The following is a 17339-nucleotide window of genomic DNA, read 5'->3' as shown; positions in this document are numbered from 1 at the left end:
TACAGCCGCAGGCACGTTACACCACACGCTGTAGATACGGTACACCAGCGCCTGAGCACGGTACACGCCGCAGGTACAGCCGCAGGCACGTTACACCACACGCTGTAGATACGGTACACCAGCGCCTGAGCACGGTACACGCCGCAGGTACAGCCGCAGGCACGTTACACCACACGCTGTAGATACGGTACACCAGCGCCTGAGCACGGTACACGCCGCAGGTACAGCCGCAGGCACGTTACACCACACGCTGTAGATACGGTACACCAGCGCCTGAGCACGGTACCCGCCGCAGGTACAGCCGCAGGCACGTTACACCACACGCTGTAGATACGGTACACCAGCGCCTGAGCACGGTACACGCCGCAGGTACAGCCGCAGGCACGTTACACCACACGCTGTAGATACGGTACACCAGCGCCTGAGCACGGTACACGCTGCAGGTACAGCCGCAGGCACGTTACACCTCACGCTGTAGATACGGTACACCAGCGCCTGAGCACGGCACACGCCGCAGGTACAGCCGCAGGCACGTTACACCACACGCTGTAGATACGGTACACCAGCGCCTGAGCACGGTACACGCCGCAGGTACAGCCGCAGGCACGTTACACCACACGCTGTAGATACGGTACACCAGCGCCTGAGCACGGTACACGCCGCAGGTACAGCCGCAGGCATGTTACACCACACGCTGTAGATACGGTACACCAGCGCCTGAGCACGGTACACGCCGCAGGTACAGCCGCAGGCACGTTACACCACACGCTGTAGATACGGTACACCAGCGCCTGAGCACGGTACACGCCGCAGGTACAGCCGCAGGCACGTTACACCACACGCTGTAGATACGGTACACCAGCGCCTGAGCACGGTACACGCCGCAGGTACAGCCGCAGGCATGTTACACCACACGCTGTAGATACGGTACACCAGCGCCTGAGCACGGTACCCGCCGCAGGTACAGCCGCAGGCACGTTACACCTCACGCTGTAGATACGGTACACCAGCGCCTGAGCACGGTACACGCCGCAGGTACAGCCGCAGGCACGTTACACCACACGCTGTAGATACGGTACACCAGCGCCTGAGCACGGTACACGCCGCAGGTACAGCCGCAGGCACGTTACACCACACGCTGTAGATACGGTACACCAGCGCCTGAGCACGGTACACGCCGCAGGTACAGCCGCAGGCACGTTACACCACACGCTGTAGATACGGTACACCAGCGCCTGAGCACGGTACACGCCGCAGGTACAGCCGCAGGCACGTTACACCACATGCTGCGGTGTTGTCGGCACACCGACCGAGTGCCGCTGCCATCTGTCGGGCAAGGTTAGCCGTTGATGTGCGCCGACGGTGCGCATCGGAACACAGCGTTCGGTGTCTGGCCGGGCTGGAGTCGACTGTCGACGAGCGCTCCTGCCGTCTGTACGGCTGCGGACGTCCGCCGAGTGTGCGAGGGGCATGTGGGGGGCCCGCCCGGCAGTGACCGGTCGCCGCCTACACCACAGGACGACATCCTGGCGTCAGACGAGCACCAGGCCATGCTGACCGAGCAGCTGCACCCCGTCTACAGCTCGCTGCTCAACGTGATGGTGCAGAAGTCGATGCTGCCCAGGGACCCGGGCGAGTACAGCTCGGACGAGGCCGAGGCATTCCGCCGCTACCGCCAGGATATCCTCGACTTTTATGTGAGTGCGGCGGACGCCGGCGAGAAAGGGGCCGCGAGCGAACCTTTGTCCACTGTGGTGCGCTCTGCGTGGACTGCAGAGACTTGTGTTGGCCGTATGTGGGTCCGAGTTAGAGACCTGTATCGACTGCGGTGGACTCGTGTCGGCTGACGTTTGTCCGTGTCGCCTGCGGCAAACTGGTATCGCCTATGTGGGGCAGGCAAGAAGGACTAGGCACTGCGCGTGAACATCGTGTAGTCTCATCTTAGCATGTGGAGGCAAAGTTCTTGCCATTTAATCCGCTCCACACTATTCAGAGACTTGTGCTTCCGCTGCGGCTTCGGGGATCAGCAGTTTGTGGTTTTACATTAGGCAGCGTCCCCACGTATGCCCAATGTGGAGCTGTTTGCCGTGTGTCGCGCCGCTGGCTGTTACCGGCGCCCCGTAGATGACAGTCGTGCTTCACCGTGCTGTCGGTCGGCCCTTGCAGACGTACACCCAGTCGCTGCTGGGCGACTACATCCTCAACTCGTTCATCATCTACCTGCACGGCGCCATGCAGGCTGTGCGGGAGGACCCGGGCGCCTGGCCGGCGCTGGAGTCGGTGCTGCACGGGCTGACGGGTGCGTCGAACGGCCGGACGGTCCGCGCCCTCACAGGATCGACGCGCCCGCGAATGGTCGTCGTTGGTCGTTCCTTGTCCCTTCGTTGGTCGTCAAAGTACTGTCTGCGGTGGTAGTCAATTGCGCCTGGACATCGCTTCCGTTATGACATGCTTTGTTTTTGTGTGCTTTTTATCAGGATGCGTCGCATATTGGCTTGTGGTGTATAGCCTTTTCCTTGGCGCATTGTTATATTGATAAATTGTAGGAAGGTTGATGTGTAGTTTGTATCGCACCACGTGTGTGGCCGGTGTTACCGACCCGTTCAGATGTGTGCCGTCACCCGTTGGTGCTCATGATCTGCAGGGCTGGGTGAGTCATGTGATGGCCCTGCTGTGTCCACCCTGTGAGTGACGTGGTTCGCAGTGCAGGGCTGGGTTAGTTGTGGGATAACCCCGCCTTGTCCGAACTGTGAGTCACATGGTTGGCCGTGTAGGGCTGGGTTAGTAGTGTGATAGCCCCGTTTTGTCCGGCTTGTGAATCATGCGGTTGGCCGTGTAGGGCTGGGTTAGTTGTGTGATAGCCCCGCCTTGTCCGGTTTGTGAATCACCTGGTTGGCCGTGCAGGACTGGGTTAGTTGTGTGATAGCCCCGCCTTGTCCGGTTTGTGAATCACCTGGTTGGCCGTGCAGGACTGGGTTAGTTGTGTGATGACCCCGCCTCGGCCGGCTTGCAAGTGACGTGGTTGGCCGTGCAGGGCTGTGTTAGTCGTGTGATGACCCCGCCTCGGCCGGCTTGCGAGTGACGTGGTTGGCCGTGCAGGACTGGGCGAGTCCTGCGACGACGACCTGTCGGTGGCGGACAGCATGCGGACCGTGCTGCTCACCCTGCCCGAGATACCCTACAGCAACAACAAGAAACTCATGTCGGCGGCGCTCAAGCTGATCGGTACGTACGCAGCGTGGGATGTCGGCACTGACGTCGGCGCCACTGCTCTCCGGCGGTGACCACTCGGTCAGGATGCAGGGTACACTGGATAGCTGGACTAGGTTATCGGTCACACATCGGCGAAGGCCCGGTGACGGGTGCCACTGTGCACACCCACACGGAGCTGACACCACTGGGCCTCGGTGCCGCACAGCCAGCTGCCAGGCGTCAGTTTACTGTACCCTTGATGGATTGCGCAGTCCGCCGTACCAAGTGAACGATAAAACTACGAACAATTTACCACGCACATTAGGCCTTTAAAGGCGTTCACTGTTTCCCGTTAGTTATGCTAAAGTGTCTACGCTTTGGTGTGGTGCAAGCTTGTCTTAGTTTCAGCTGGCACTGTTGATTTATAAACGCCTCCCAGTGTGCTTCTGTACCGATTTCTTTTAGTCTTGATTGGTATTACGCACGTCTTACCAGCCTTGGATGTGACATATGGCATATGTATGATCTGGGATAGGAACCTGTTCAGCTCTCCTCTGGCAGTGGTCGGTGCTGTGATTGTTGCCGTGGCGCTCGGCTCGTACCGGACTTGGGGCCAGGCCTGCCGAGATGGCCAGGGGCCCGCAGTGCCTAACAGGGGGTCCTGTGTCAGCAAGGGGCCTCGCATCGGCCAGGAGAACGTCGGCTCAACAGGCATGGGGACGGAATCTTAGAGGACAGAGGGCCTCTTACGTTGGTCGGGGACCTCTGGCAATGAAAGAAAATACCAGAACTTATGATGAGCGTTCATAATGAGACAGTGGAACGGCCCTGTGTCGGTCAGTACCCCGAGTGCCGAACGTTGAGCCCTACAACTCAGTTTCAGCTTGGGCCCATTAAGCCAGATTAGTCTTACGTGCCAATCATCGGACTACCTGCGGCGATCAGGGATGTCGTTGTGTCAAGGACTGCGCGTTCAGAAGGCCTTCCGCACCAGTGAGGAGGCCAAGGTGATTTATCCCTCTAAGGGCCTCCGGATCGACGAGAGAATTCCGCCCCGTGTCGTCAGAATGGCGGCCGGAGGACGCCCCGCGGTGGGACGGAATGGCCCTTCAGCCCTTGACCGGAAACAAGAATGCGCCTCTCCTAGTGTTAGACTCAAGGGGCCCCTTGCCCGAAAAGCGGTAAGAGGTCCCATGATTGTTGAACAGATAGGGTCGAAATGAGTTAAAAATAAACAATTCTATTCATTCCATCTTTCCCATAAGGGCGGTCATTCTTGTGCCGAATCTCCAAGTAAATCAAATAGCATCAAAGGGTTTGAGCCTGCGCGCCCGCGATCTCGGGAGCAAGGACAGCAATGGCCGGAATGGCAGTCCCGCAGAACGGCGTTGGCCACCGCCGTCCCCAGCCTAGGCGGCGGCCCGTCCCCAGCGGGGTCCCGGCTCAGCGTGGCAGCTGTGTGGGTTGTGCGTTCTGCGTAGCACCACGGACCTATCATGAGACTGCCCATCGCAAAATTAATGAAATATTGCATTGTCTGCCTCCAGTCCCACGTTCTTGTTTCAGTGGCTGCTGCGACGGGCTATTTGTTCTGCACGCGGTTATGCTGCACCGGGGCACGTGCGCGTTATTTCCACAATCGCGAAATATCGCGTGAGGCAGTCTCACTCTGAGGGTCTCTTTCATTTTCTGTCGCGTTTGCTTGCTTAACTATTCTCTGAAACTTCGCAGTTGTGTTTAGGCGTGAGTCGAACTGGCAAAGTCGCATCTGATCCCGGGACTGCTTCCGTTTTGTCGGGGACTGGATTCGGCTCCACCGGCTGTTTGTGCGAATCCTGTTCGGAATTTATTCACATTTTGCGACAGAATCAAAAATTTTCTATATCTGAACTGTAGTGTTCATATGTCATGCCATTCCCTGCTAAACATCGTTGTGTGCAGTAGTTTGCGCCTGTTCCCTCATACAGGTGCATTATAAAAGCTCTGCATTGTTTCGTAAAAGACAGTCGCCTGACAGGCTGCGATATTCATTGGGGTATAGTTATTTTGCACACGGCGATCTTAAAAGTTCCGAGACAACACTAAAAAGGCAGGAAGTGGATTCGATTTCAATTTGGCCGCCGTCGCCTTCGACGTAGTTACCTCTCGGAGCGTGACACCACTGCCAGCGCTTCTGCCGCGCTTGGAACGCTCGCTGGTGGTCCCGTTCTTGAAGCGCGCCAGGCAGCGTCTGCGGAGCGCACAGTCGCCGGCAGTACACCGGAACTGGTACATCTCATGAACCAATGGAAGCACAGAGGTGTCGTGGGACAGGTGGTTCTTTATGACCACGCTGTCACGTTCGGACTGGTGATAATGAATATTCGCGTTTATTCAGATTCAGAAGCGACTCTACCCAGACAAGGAAATCTGGATCGAGGACAAGTCTGGTAGTGTGCTCCGTATCGCTCTAGTTGAAATCAATGGTATCCGGTGAACTGAATTGTATTTCATTTTCCAAGACTGTGCACCAGGTAGAAGGCTTTAGTCCGAAAAGTTAGGAACGCTGGCAGTTTGGCTGAACTATCTGCTATTGGTCGAGGGGTCTGATTGCATTAACCGTGTGGTTACGTGACCTGTAACAAAGTAAGTACGCCCTCGGCCGGCCCAAGGCTGCATACGGGGTAAAAAATAAAGTACTCTGGTACGAAGATGTGGGGACAATGGGCAGTGAGATGCAAAAATCTGTTTGTGCGTTCTGATCACGTGACATGTGAGGTAAGGAACAGGCTGTCGACCGGCTGGCCAAACACGTGGCGGCACAAAACGTCTCGAGAAGTGGTGCTTTATCCAGTGAACGACAACGATGGAACCGGCGTACATGTGCCTAACCTCGAACTGAAGCCTGGTATGAGTATGCTCTCCATGCGATGAGCCTGAAATCATCATACCGGGCCGCATGTACCGGTATTGACCGCGGCGTCGTGAGCAGAGCAGTGTTGTATGTGCCGCCGACCCGGACTCTGCGTACAGTGGTGCACGGAGATGCAGTGCAGCGCGCGTCGGTATTTGCTGTCCACCACAGAAGGCGTGTGCCAGCGACGCACGACCTCCGTGTGGCCCTCTCGGCATTTTCCGGCTCTGACAGAGTCGGCAGAGGAGCGACGTGTGGTGATCTTGGGTCACTACGTCACGGTCAGCGTTGGTGCACAGGCGGACGCGTCAGGCGGGTCCTTCGAGGGCCCGTGTTGTCCCACGTGGAGGTCCGGTCACAACGCAGATACTGCATGTGCGACAGAATGAGGCAGCGTCAGGTGTTTGAATATCGCAAATCGCGTAAGCTGATTCTTGGCAACGTCGTGCCGGAAAAATATATGGGAGTAGAGGCCAGCCATAAATGACGTCCATGAATAGCGTTACACATTGCTTTGACGCCTTTGACAGAGACTCCCTTTGTTTTGGTTGCGCGCGAGCTACACTGGCGGGACCCCATGGTTACGTTGTTAAAACGTACTTCGAAAATATTTCAAAATGATTTGCAACCACGCCTGAGCGCAACGTTACTACCCCCCCCCCCCCCCGCCCCCCTCTTTGCTAGGCTTCGCTTGCCCTTCATCACCCCTTCTCCTCCCGCTCCATGCGTAACGTAATTTGTAGATGACCTCTTGCCAGTGCGCTTTGAAATGAGTTTATCTGGCATCTATATAATATAGATGTTTTCTCGTGCCGTGAATGTCTATCGAATTCTACGGGACCATCGGGTGCATCCATGCGCGGGACGTGGAATGTCCATGATTTCTTTTGTCCAGCGGACTCTCAAACGACAGCGTTTGGTCCGAACGTGCCCTTCATCCAGGCACAAATTGGGTATTGCACCCAGAAAGCCGGGAATATTGCCCCACCAGAAGCATGGTGGGGCAAATCGGAACATATTCCTGTGACAAAATATTCAAGGGTATGTATGCGGGCCGGTTCTGGGATTATTGGTAGAGGCGCTGTTTTGAAATGTGTAGGAAATGAGACAGTTGAATCCAGCAGAACGTTTCTGTGCAAACAGCCGCTTCCTCCATCTGATTTATAACTCGGGCGAAGCCGACGAAGCTCCAGTCGTCCCCTTCATATCCACCTCCCACACTCGGCTCTGTCGCCTCTTGTATCCGTGTGTACCGCATGTGCGCGTTTAGCACTGAACGTGCGACCGACGGCGCGTTTATAGCAGTGTCACATGCGCAGACCTTCGCTGTTTTCGGCAACGAAATCAACGCTCGACCATCATACCACCCTCCGGTATATCCCCCACTCCCCATTATCTTCAGCAAACTGGTCTTCAATATTTACGGCTAATGATTATCCGCCCACTCCATACATGATGGCATGACGGCTCATTTCAATCAGTCGCCGTTCATGAATACGGCATCGCAATGGCTATTGATCACTGACGCTGTGTGAGGCCAGCTGTGGCGGCTCTGTTGTGACGGCCAGTGTCATCGCCAGCTGACCGCGGTAGCCGGCGGGTTCGTGACGGTGACGAGGCAGCGTCACCATTGCCGAATGTACCGGTCTAACCACAACCTTCGCGACGATTGCCAACGTGACGACTGTCCATCCCGCCCACTCGGTGAACTGGCCCTCGCCAACTGTGGCTGCCGAAGTGTCGCCCTCGCCGACTGAGACGGCCGGCGTGACTGTCCGACTGACTGACGGCTGGGACGTCACCATGATCAGTGGTAACCAGGACTGTTCGAGACAGAGCGATATTAGCGCCTTTTTCAGTCAAATTAGGCCCTTCCTCTGGAATTCTAGCAGGCAGGTGTTGGGTTCTATATATTCTTTCACTGAAAAATGCATGCATTATTTATGTAAACGATCGTTTCCTGACAAACAGTGCATATAGCATACGATCACTACCGCCAGGAGCATCAACATCGCCAATATACATAAATCCAGCATCAATAATCCAAAGTATTTTTGAAATAGTGAACCAGCCCACGCAAGCTGGTTAAACTGGAAGCTTTTTTCATAGCCATTATAGTATATAAAACAGCGTATCCCATAAGAAACTCCTCAGTTAACTATTTAAGGTGTCATGTGAATAATTGGATGGAATTTACCAAGTCATTGATGCCTTGTAGTATGTTAAAAGTATAAGTTGTGTTACGCAGGCTGCAAACTGTGCCGCATGCATTTCGTCGAAAGCTGGTGGAGGTTGAGTGAAGGTGACATGCGCAGCGTCATGTGATAACTCATGAGCTCCGTGCTTACCAAAAGCCCACCTCGATCTCACCTGTAGTTTTCCGCGGACGACACCTGCGAACGGTAGCTGTGTGCCGCCTGGGCTGCGCTAACTTCAGTGCAAGCACTTGGTTTCGAGGCGTTTTCTAGATGAGCACTCGCACTCTTCTCAGCAATTCATGCTCCGTGTCAGTTCCCAGCTTGGCATTTCACGCCGCACGTGTGTTGCCCTGCGCACATTTGTTCTGTGACCCTGACGAGGGCGGCGGCATGTCGCCTCGTTTGACGCGTTTGTTCCGCGTCGGAGCGGTGGGCAGCGGCACGCCGCCTCGTTTGACGCGTTTGTTCCGCGTCGGGGCGGCGGGCAGCGGCATGTCGCCTCGTTTGACAACGAGATCGTCTGTTTCTGGCAGACTCGAACAGCCCGTGTCTGGACCTGCACCCGGATTGTCTGGACAAGCTGCTGCCGATGCTGCTGGCCGGCCTGGCGGACGCGGATGTGGCGCTCTACTCCACCATGGCGCTCAAGGACATTTGTCAGGAGGCGCCGCACTCGATGGCGCCGCACGCCGCTCCCGTCCTGGTCGCCTGCAAGGTCAGTCTAGGTCATACCTAGGTCAGGCAGAGAACTGCTTGCATGAAACGTCAATGCATGCCCTTCTATCCGGGCGACTAGTCCGGCGCCAGGTGGTGCCAGCACCCAAGGTCAGTCAAGGTCCTGCTGATCTAAGCGGTCATGACGCGTTCCGCCGATCTGAAATGTCAGTCTAGGACGCGACCTTGCGTGCAAGGTCAGGCTAGGTGTGGTCTGCAAGGTCCTGGCCATTTACGCATGTTGGGCTGATCGAGCTCTAGCTGCTCTGCAGGACCGGTGCAGGTCCAGATCCTGCTGTTTCGGAAGGTGTGCCTGACTGAGGCAGATCGAGTTCCAGTTGGTCTGCAGGACCAGTGCAGGTCCAGATCCTGCTGTTTCGGAAGGTGTGCCTGACTGAGGCAGATCGAGTTCCAGTTGGTCTGCAGGACCAGTGCTGGTCCAGATCCTGCTGTTTCGGAAGGTGTGCCTGACTGAGGCAGACCGAGTTCCAGTTGGTCTGCAGGACCAGTGCAGGTCCAGATTCTGCTGTTTCGGAAGGTGTGCCTGACTGAGGCAGATCGAGTTCCAGTTGGTCTGCGGGACCAGTGCTGGTCCAGATCCTGCTGTTTCGGAAGCTGTGCCTGGCTGAGACAGTAGTACTGTACCGCATGGCCAGATAGCTACATACCAGCTCCGCCTAACGGTGAAAGCCGTCGCAATACATGGTTTGCGGTCAATTAGTAGGTCCATAGGTTGTCAACTGGCGCCAGGTTCCCGCATACATGCGCCCCGCTTTTTGCTGTGGCTGTAGGCTGGGTAATGAGTCATTAGCAGTTACGTAATGTCCAGCTACAGGGGTGTTTATTGACTTCGTAAGAAATACTGTTATATAACGTCGCGGCAGCCCAGCCAACTGATGAATTTTGCTGCGTTTGTGCGCAAACGACGCATTCGCCATGCATACAAACGGTGTGTTCATATACTGACAAGGCGTTGTGTGACCTGCGCTGTCGTGACATGTGAAGTGTGACTTGTCTCGCCCAACATTATGTAACCTGTCCCGGCAGAAGGTATGTGACGTGTGATCTGTCCTGGCAGGAGGTGTGTGACGTGTGACCTATCCGGCAGGTGTGTGACGTGTGGCCTATCCGGCGGTGGGTGGGTGACGTGTGGCCTATCCCGGCAGTGGGTGGGTGACGTGTGGCCTGTCCCGGCTGGTGTGTGACGTGTCCCGGCAGGTGTGTGACGTGTGACCTGTCCCGGCAGGAGGTGTGTGACGTGTGACCTATCCCGGCAGGAGGTGTGTGACATGTGACCTATCCCGGCAGGGGGTGTGTGACATGTGTCCTGTCCCGGCTGGAGGTGTGTGACGTGTGACCTTTTCCTGCAGGATGTTCTGCAGGGCGGCCGGCTGTCGGGTCGGGAGTGTGTGCGTCTGATGTACGTTGTCGGCGCTCTCCTTCGCTTCGTCGCCGACCATCAAGAGCGACTCAAAGGCATGGACGACATCGTTAGGCCATTCGTCCAGGAGTTCAAACAACTGCTGGACGAAAAAAGCTCGGTAAGGCACCAGCCACCGCCGGCTGCCCCGCAGCTGGATATCGTCCACCGACCTTGTGAACCCGCTGTTCTTGTGCGGGGAGCATTTACTGCGTTGTTTGCATCAGGTGAGTCGGACGTCAGATACGGCGGGTCTCTGGAGTGGTAGCGCAGCCGGCAGCTGCCGGCGGTATAGCTGTTACATTCGGCGGGCGGCGCCTGATCCGTCTGTGTGTGGGGCCTGGCTGGAGCACGGCACTGGCGTCATGGACCGCAGTCTGGCCTGCCGGCGGTGCGTACCTCAGCAGACGGCCACCGCGGTCCAGCCAGCTGACGGCCCGTCCCCGCCTCCGGCAGCAGAAGGTGGTCAGCAACAAGAGTCTGCTGGTCGTGCGCGTCAATATGTTCGCCTCGCTAGCGTCATCGCTCTGCTTCGAGGAGCCGGAGCAGACGGCTGGCCAGTTTGTGCACCCGCTGCTGCTGCTGCTGCGGGAGACGCTTCCCTCGCTGCTCGTGCTGGCCTCGTGCAGCGCCGAGGACGAGGTCATGGCAGAGGTGAGCACACTGGGCACGCGAGCCTGGGTACGAGAGTCTGTCGCTGTCTGTTGGACGTGGGCATGCCCTTAAGAACCAGTCATCATCGATAAGTTTTACACTATTTGCTGTGGATCAGTAGCGTGTGGGGTGCCGTTTCAGCGTTACGTGTTTTTTTGTTTTTGTTTTGTTTTTTGTTTTGTTCTTTTTGTTACGCGCATCTGCGCTGGATTAGGACCCCTGCTGTTTTGTGCTATGGTGTGCAGGTTGAGTTGTTTTCATGGCGTGGTCTTGCTGTAACTGAACATGTCTGTTTGATGTGCCGGAACGGACCTATGACGCCAGAACCTCAGGCCACCGAGAGCTGGGCAGCTCGACAATGTATAGGATGGGTACGCCATTTTTGAAGCTGATCCATGCGCCATTCATCTGACGGCGCGATGATCTGTTCGACACGGCTTCACCGGCCGGGGTAGCTGAGGGTGACGGTGGCCTAACCTGATCTGGCCCTATCCGGCCAGTGCATCTGCCATTTCCTGCAGCGCACCATGGCCAGCCTGGGCGACGGCATGGAGCCGTTCGTCGACCCGGCGCTCACCGTACTCAGCACGCTCTACTCGAAGGAGCCGCACCCGCAGGTCCTCGACCTGGTCCGGCAGGTTAGTGTGGTTACGCCCACTGGCACTTTCCAGCGGTGGGTTATAGCTGTCTGGGGCCTGGGGCATGTGATGGCTGCCTGGGGCCTGAGGCGTGTGACGGCTGGCTGAGGTCTGGGGCGTGTGATGGCTGTCTAGGGCCTGAGGCGTGTGATGGCTGTCTGGGGCCTGGGGCGTGTGATGGCTGTCTAGGGCCTGAGGCGTGTGACAGCCGTCTGGGGCCTGGGGCGTGTGACGGCTGTCTGGGGCCTGGGGTGTGCAATGACTGTCTGGGGCCTGGGCCTGTGACGGCTGTCTGGGGCCTGAGGCGTGTGATGGCTGGCTAAGGTCTGGGGCGTGTGACGGCTGTCTAGGGCCTGAGGCGTGTGATGGCTGTCTAGGGTCTGAGGCGTGTGATGGCTGTCTGGGGCCTGGTATGTGTGACGGCTGTCTATGGCCTATGGTGTGTGACAGCTGTCTGCGGTCTGTGATCGGACTCGCGATTATTCCGTTAATCTGAGCCGGACATTGATGCCAGGCCCGGCCACCCACCTGTGGTAAAAACAGCAACGACCGCATACTGAGAGCAGAGGTTAGCAGGAGTGGGGTGAGAAATCGCAGCTGACCCGTACCACCCCACGTGCGGAGAGCGGTCCGTCTCGGTGGCCAGCGATGCGTCGAGCGATGCATCAGTTGCCCTTTGACCACATATTTGTCTCATCTCGTCTCAGCTTCTGATAGAGGGCTGTGACCTGGTGTATCGGTGACCTGCGGTCCGGCTGACCTCAGATGCTGCTGACGTTCCGGCTGGATGGTCCGCTGGGCCCGGTGATGCAGGCCGTGTTCGGCCAGGTGTGCGCCGGCAGTCTGCGCTACTTCGCCGGCGACCTCGGACGCTTTCCCGAGGCGCTGGTCAAGTTCCTCGAGGTTCTAGCGCAGCTGATGAAGAAGCAGTCGGTGTACATTGCGGGCGTGACCGCTCAGCTGAACGACTTGTTCCTGCTCGGTGCGTGGCGCCGGTATTCACAGCGTGTCGCCGGTCGGCTGTAGAGCCGCTGGCCAGGCGCAACCCTCATGATTGGCCTGTGGGTGGGTGGGAAGCATAATTGGCCTGTGGGTGGGTAGAAAGCACAATTGTGGGTGGGTAGGAAGCCTTATGATTGGACCGTGGGTGCGTAGAAAACGATACTCTATGTACTACGATACTACTAAATGATACTAACGATACTCTACTCTATGACTAAATGACTGTATAACCTCACGACATGACTGCATGTCGTGAGGTTACGATTTTTTTGTAGAACTAGGTAAACTAGGTTTTGTAAACTAGGTATGGCTGTTAGCGTCCATGGAAAGACAAAGTGACGACGCGTCACGTTTAGCAGTTGCAGTCGCTTCTGTTCGCTGTCGGTGTGCACTGTGCCCCGTCTGTCGTGCACGGCCTACTTGCCGGCCGTATGATCCGGACTGCTACCCCCTCCGCCGGCAGCCTGCGAGTGTGTGTGCCAGTCGGACCGGCGCGTGATGCGCTCGGCCGCGTCGTTCCTGGCGCAGTTCGCCGCCAAGGCTGCCGACAGCCAGCTGTTCGCCTCCACGCTGGAACAGGGCGGCGGCCGGCTGGTCTCTAACCTGCTTCGGGCGATCGGTGAGTGAGCGTCGTCGGTCCGCCACCGGTCCCGGCCGTGTGGTGTCATCGATGTCACACCAGTCGACGCCCGCTCTGGGCCCTGGTGCGTCATCTGCTCTGGCCCTCGTGTGTCGCCTGCTGTGGACCCTCGTGTGTCACTTGCTCTGGGCCCCCGTGCGTCACCTGCTTTGGGCCCTCGCGTGGCGTCTGCTGTGGGCCGTCGCGTATCGCCTGTCATTGGTACGTTCCTGGGTTGGATGTTTCCTCGGGTCATGAGGTCATGCCACGTGAGTGTGGATCTGGCGCCATCGCCGGTATCGCGTCGTAATCAGCAATGCACGTCGTAATCTGCAGTGACGGTATTTTGGGGCATAACGGAACCGTCTCGGGCCGGAGGTGAACTTTTTACTGCCCAGAGGGAAAGTGAAAAGGTCGCGTCTTGTTGCTCACAGATTGAAGGGCTGTTTGCTCCTAACGATTGCGACTTAAAACGGCATCTTCCGCGTAGCTTCAATATTTGTGAATAATCTGTTAAGAGGTAAAGCAATGTTTGTACACAACTGCTCATCCCGTAAAAAAACATCGATCAATGGAGGTTACGCAATGATGCTAGCTAACGCACGGAGACCGTGATGTACCACATTATGCGGAACTCATCAACGCGTGACGCTGCTCAGTGTACCTCGGTTCATCCTTCTGGACGAGGATGGCTGCAGCGCCTGAGGCATTCATTATTCGGCATGTGCAGCGTACAGCGAGACGCACGGCAGTGTAGTATTCCCTGCGTTGCATTGCGTCGGCTAATCGAGGCCGTCAGTTGACCATTGGTCGAAAGTGTGAGGGTTCAGAACAAGCCCGCTCCCGTTGTTTGTGAGAGCAGGCAAAGCATGCGTACCTCAGTCATGTCCCCGTGCGGACTACTAGCGCTGATCCGCGGTCGGACCTCCTCTCCAGCAGGTCTTCTTCTTCCCCTCCCCGACCCCCATCCTTTGACTGCAGTAGTAGCAGACTACTACAGTCAAAGACTACTGCAGCCCTCCGTCGTAACCGAACAGACGTCAAAACTGAAACGTCAAACATGTGTCATGTATGCCGCCTGTGGCGATAGCGCGTGGCTCCGCTGTCCGTGTGCCGTGTGTCACCTCCCGCGCCCGCCTGTGCCGCATGTGCCCCGTGCCGTGCCTGACTGTGGCGCCGGGCCAGTGTACTCCCCTCAGGCGGCGCGGTGTGTCACCTCCCGCGCCCACCTGTGCCGCACGTGCTCCGTGCCGTGCCTCCCTCAGGCGGCGCGGTGTGTCACCTCCCGCGCCCACCTGTGCCGCACGTGCTCCGTGCCGTGCCTGACCGCCGCCCGGCCGGTGTACTCCCCTCAGGCGGCGCGGTGTGTCACCTCCCGCGTCCACCTGTGCCTTGCGTGCTCCGTGCCGTGCCTGACCGCCGCCCGGCCGGTGTACTCCCCTCAGGCGGTGCGGTGCCGCGGGACTGCGTGGACCACACGGCCGACGTACTACTGGCGCTGAACCGAGCCAACGCCGGCCAGCTCAGCCGGTGGCTGGCCGCCATCTTGGCCCAGGACGCCTTCCCCAGCCGGAGGTCACCTCAAGCGACAAGAAGGCCTTTATTAACACGTGCTCCAGTTAGTACTCGGCGCGCCGCGTACGCGCTTGGCGGGGTCACAGGGTCGGCGCCGAACTGGTGCCCGTGATCAGGGCAATGTTTTGTCTCCTGGCATTTTTGCGGACAAGTTAAACTTGGCTGGAATTCCGGTCAGAACCACCGCTCGGGCTGAGGGTGGCGCTGGTTACGCCACTATCGCCACTCTCAGCACTGGCTACGCCACTACCGCCACTCAGCACTGGCTATGTTCCTTGTGAATAATTTCGCCACCGGTCTTGGAGGAGTCTTGTTGCCTGCCTGGTTGTTCTATCTTCTACGACACCTTATGGATTTATTGATGGCTTGAACAAGTCAGCTTGAAAGCATTCGCCCGAAGTCTTCTATCTTTGATCAGAAACCTGAGAAATCTTTGAAATCTTCATTACATGAACGCTGGCTTTCTGCGTTATTTCTTGCTCTGTTGAGTTGTTTATGACTGGAGCCAAAACATACCAAAGCCATCTGTTCATCTCGTGTTGTGTTGTGTTACTGACAACCGGAAACCGAAGGCCGAGTTTAACGGCGAATCCCCTGCCTCCAGAAACCGTAACAACAAGACGTTCCTGCGCAGCAAGATAGCCGTGTTCAGTCAGCAGTGCCGCGGTCTGCACGGCACCGAGTACGCGGCGGCTACACTCAACACGGCCGGCTGAGCGTCGCGTCCGAGCCGGCCATCAGCTGCGCACGGCCGCCGCTGCTGCCCGCTGCCGGCCTGCGGCCGGGCCGGTCCCGTGCGCCGGCCGCCGCTCCTATTGGGTGGCCTCGCCCCCGGACGGTCCGGCTGGTGACCGGCTCGAGGCACCGAGCGCTGCGTGCGGCCACCGGGACCAGCCGGAGGGCAGGCGCACCACTAGCTTTAGCAGCAGCTGACATCGGAGGCACGCGTTCTCTCACCAGATCCGTGGCGGCGAATCTCGAACGTGTCACTCCGTCACCGGGGGAGGGACAGGGGGGGGGGGGGGGCACCAGGCTGTCCGGACAGTGCCGGTGCGGTGCCGCGTGACCAGGGCGCCGGCCCACTCGGTCGGGGCCCCCCTGCCGTGGTCGGCGCCAGCGTCGATGCGCCGTGCGGCGCGCCCGGCTGCTGGTGAGTCGGTGCGCTAGCCGGCACGGCTGGCCGGGCGGCTCGGCGTCCAGCCTGCCAGCCTGCTGACCCCAGCCCAGGCTAGCCGCTGACGCTCTGTGATATTATTTACCCCGGCCAGATCACGCTGCGCCGGACGTCGCTCTTCAGCGCCGGGCCACGCATCGCTTTATTTGGCGGAGACGTGTTCAGTAATGTGTCGAATACACCGATGTCTCATTGTTTTGTCTGATTCGCTGCGAGGATGCCGGCGCAGTGGACTGGAGTCAGCCCGGATCAGTGTGCCAGCTGGGAATCCAGTTCGGTGCCCAACGGGCTGGCGTTCTATACTGTGCTGTGCAGTGAAATCAGCCAACGAGCTGGGTACCAACCGCGCACATTCTGCTGTATCCATGAAGGTGTGCAGCACAACGGTGGTGGCAAGGTCGGCATTGCAAATATTGGGCCAGGAGAAAGCAATGGATCTTAGTGCATGTTTTGACTAGACACGACTTTCACTCTCATTTCTCCCCACAAGAGAAGCACGTCACGTGAAATGGAGGTACTTCGCCTTCATTTTACTGCCTGACAGATAACCAGCATTGCCTGATATGACAGCTAACCCTGCTCATTCTTGGCGAAATATCAAGGATTTTTGTACGTTTCAATAACCTTGCAGACACCAGACCTATATATATATATATAGTAGTAAACATGGGAACCCATCCTACCGAGCGCAGCCTTACAAAGCCAGACATGCTACGCGTGCACAGACATGCAGCCCACTCATTTTCTCCGTGTCATGTTGAGTCCTGTGATTCTGAGGCTAAGTGTCTCGGAACAGCAGGCAAAATAAGCTCAAGTTGACTGCTAAGTACCACCAAAACCAAGCGCGTACTTCATTTCTAGCTTGTTTATCTCTAGCCGGCTGGGCGATGTAATCAGCTGATGGCTAATAACTAATGCAGAATTTTTTGTTGTTAGTAAGTAGTACAAAACATCTTAGCATTCAAAACGTGTTAAAAACGGGTTCCACAAGCATGACAAGTGTCACACTCAATATCCCAGGGAAATAACACGACGTCAGCGACACGTAAAATTATGTTCGACAATTGCGCGCAAAAAATCATCGGCGTATATCCGACTGCTGCTCTAAGTCTAGGCACCAAAGCCATTACAGACGGAACCTGTGCGATCGTGGATGCCGCGTTGGGCCAACAAAAAGGCCTCGATCAACAAAAATAGGAACGGTCCTCAGAGCAAGCGAAAAGAACCCAAGGTCAACGTCGAAGAATCTAAACGATCGGT

At 57.2% G+C, this 17339-nt stretch overlaps 1 protein-coding gene across 1 annotated transcript in view; it reads left to right on the top strand.

Annotated features, from left to right (window-relative positions):
• LOC119111319 (importin-13) overlaps positions 1–15621 on the top strand; it is a 32798-nt gene extending 17177 nt beyond the window's left edge. Inside the window, exons 9-19 of the mRNA XM_037235133.1 lie at positions 1518–1697; positions 2167–2299; positions 3100–3225; positions 8817–8998; positions 10368–10538; positions 10874–11071; positions 11572–11709; positions 12475–12691; positions 13175–13330; positions 14776–14905; positions 15510–15621. Of these exons, the coding sequence (XP_037091028.1) occupies positions 1518–1697; positions 2167–2299; positions 3100–3225; positions 8817–8998; positions 10368–10538; positions 10874–11071; positions 11572–11709; positions 12475–12691; positions 13175–13330; positions 14776–14905; positions 15510–15621 (1743 nt within the window). The remainder of the gene's footprint in view (positions 1–1517; positions 1698–2166; positions 2300–3099; positions 3226–8816; positions 8999–10367; positions 10539–10873; positions 11072–11571; positions 11710–12474; positions 12692–13174; positions 13331–14775; positions 14906–15509) is intronic.
• Positions 15622–17339: the final 1718 nt, after the last annotated feature.

The sequence above is a fragment of the Pollicipes pollicipes genome, unplaced genomic scaffold, assembly GCF_011947565.3.
Source record: "Pollicipes pollicipes isolate AB1234 unplaced genomic scaffold, Ppol_2.1 Scaffold_7261;HRSCAF=8764_pilon_pilon_pilon, whole genome shotgun sequence".
NCBI lineage: Eukaryota > Metazoa > Arthropoda > Thecostraca > Pollicipedomorpha > Pollicipedidae > Pollicipes > Pollicipes pollicipes.
This window is presented reverse-complemented; position numbering and strand designations above follow the sequence as displayed.